This window comes from Saprolegnia diclina (assembly GCF_000281045.1).
Source record: "Saprolegnia diclina VS20 unplaced genomic scaffold supercont1.29, whole genome shotgun sequence".
In the NCBI taxonomy this organism is placed as follows: domain Eukaryota; phylum Oomycota; class Saprolegniomycetes; order Saprolegniales; family Saprolegniaceae; genus Saprolegnia; species Saprolegnia diclina.
Window position 1 is genome coordinate 382143 of NW_008246096.1, and position 2000 is coordinate 384142.

Consider the following 2000-nt stretch of genomic DNA (forward strand, 5'->3'; position numbering starts at 1 on the left):
CCGGCGTCGACGGGCGCGGCCAAGGCCGTCGGCAAGGTGCTGCCGGAACTCAACGGCAAGCTCACGGGCATGGCGTTCCGCGTGCCGGTGCCCGACGTCTCGGTCGTCGATCTCACGGTGCGTCTCGAACGCGGCGCGTCCATGGCGGCCATCAAGGCGGCCGTCAAGGAAGCGTCCGAAGGCTCCATGGCCGGCATCCTCGGCTACACGGAGGACGAAGTCGTGTCGCAGGACTTTGTCTCGGACAAGCGCTCGTCCATCTTTGACGCCAACGCGTGCATCGCGCTCAACGACAACTTTGTCAAGCTCGTGTCGTGGTACGACAACGAGTGGGGCTACTCGAACCGCCTCGTCGACCTCGTCTTGCACATGGCCACCGTCGACAACGAAAACTAAATTTCAGATCAATATTCACGCTGCCCTTATCATGTTAAATACGAGTACTCGCTTTAGGTAGGAGTTTGCCGACGAGCTGTGTACAACAGCACTTCAATTTTATGGACTTGCGCTGGTACGTCGAGTGAGGAGCATAAGTGGTCTTGGCTTGGGATTATGGAGGGACAAGGTAATAATCGCAGAGAGAGAGTGGAACGACGCGGCAAGCGATGGCTGGGCGATGGCACCACGGTGCGACGAGCTAAGTGCCAGACTGCAATCGTGTCATAGGAGCTGCCTGACCGTGAGTGCAGCGGCAGGAAGGTTCGAAAGCGTCGTCCAAAAGACTCGGGCAGACGTTCCTCTCACTCTCGCCGTGCGTGGACGTGCGGTCGCCGCTCCTGCTTGCGCGAGCGTTCAAGTCCGACGATGGCAGCTTGCCCAACAGCCCAACATGGACGACGTCGACCGGCAAGAAATATGCTTGTCGACAGGCGGTCAATCTGGGACTATTGCTGCGGCGGCCTCCAACGCCAAAGCCGCGACCACTGGAGCCGGTCTCACTTGTCCTACTCGACACTCGTTGTCTTATGAACCTACGTGGCCCTGCGAAAGATTCCCAGACACGATGTTTTGGGATGGCGAGGGCGTGCGAGAAGGCGTAGCCCATCTATCTCGCTTTGAATCCTACTTCATGTGAGATAGCGTCCGCAGAGGGTCAAGCAAGGACCTACTCGAACAATTTTGGCTACTTGAAGGACACACTTCAACGTCCACTCGACTGCGTTGGACATGATGTGCCCCTCGAGACTCTGCCTACTGGGCAGTTTTGGCGTGAGGAGTCAGACGGTATTTGTGGAAGCATGGAGAAAGGAGTGAGAGATGCGTCTGTGCACGTTGTCCCTCGACCCCGTCAAGCTCTTGCGTCCTTTCTAAACTCTTCTAAACGATACTAGCCAAGTCGTTAACTAGTCAACGTTGCGTGCAGCAAACGGCTTGGAAGGCTCGTCGTCGCTGTCGCTGTCGCTGGAATTGCTGTCTTGCACTGGCGGGATGGGTGGGAATGCCAGTGGCCCTGTCGCTCTCGGAGCATTGTCTAGACAAGTCACATACATATTTAGTAGGTACGCGAGATGCGGTACCGCTGCGCACCGCATTTCTTTGCCGCTTGCTCTCGCGGATGGCGGCGTTGACCTCGGCAAAAGCACGCAGTTGTTCTGGCGTGGGGCCCCTTGGGGGATCGTTGATCCTTGCTTTGATGTTGGACATCTTGGTGGGCTTCTTTCTGCGCCTGACGGGCTTCATGGTGCTGGCCTTTGTGGGGATGAAATTAGACCGTTTGTGGTTGTGGGGAATGGACCGTTGCACTTGCTGAAACCGCTTAGGGAGCTCGAACCCGGAGGCTTCGTAACCCGGAGAAAACCCGGAGACCAGCAATCGCGGAGAAAACCCGGAGACAGTATTTACATTCTGTTTCCTACAGTGTTAGAGGTTCTGTTTGAGATTCTGTTCTGTAATGTTTTTTTGAACAGTCGATACTATAGGCATCGACCATTTACCAATTATTACGTCGATAAGCATCGATGTAATACGTCACACCTTAAGTGGCTTAACATTCTGCTTAA

General features: G+C 55.4%; 1 protein-coding gene across 1 annotated transcript; it reads left to right on the forward strand.

Moving 5' to 3' along the window:
• Positions 1-69: 69 nt before the first annotated feature.
• Positions 70-512, forward strand: SDRG_09213 (glyceraldehyde 3-phosphate dehydrogenase; the record flags this gene model as incomplete). The annotated part of the gene is made up of 1 exon (XM_008615131.1): positions 70-512. The coding sequence occupies one exon, from the start codon at positions 70-72 to the stop codon at positions 394-396; it is 327 nt and encodes a 108-aa protein (XP_008613353.1). The 3' UTR covers positions 397-512.
• Positions 513-2000: the final 1488 nt, after the last annotated feature.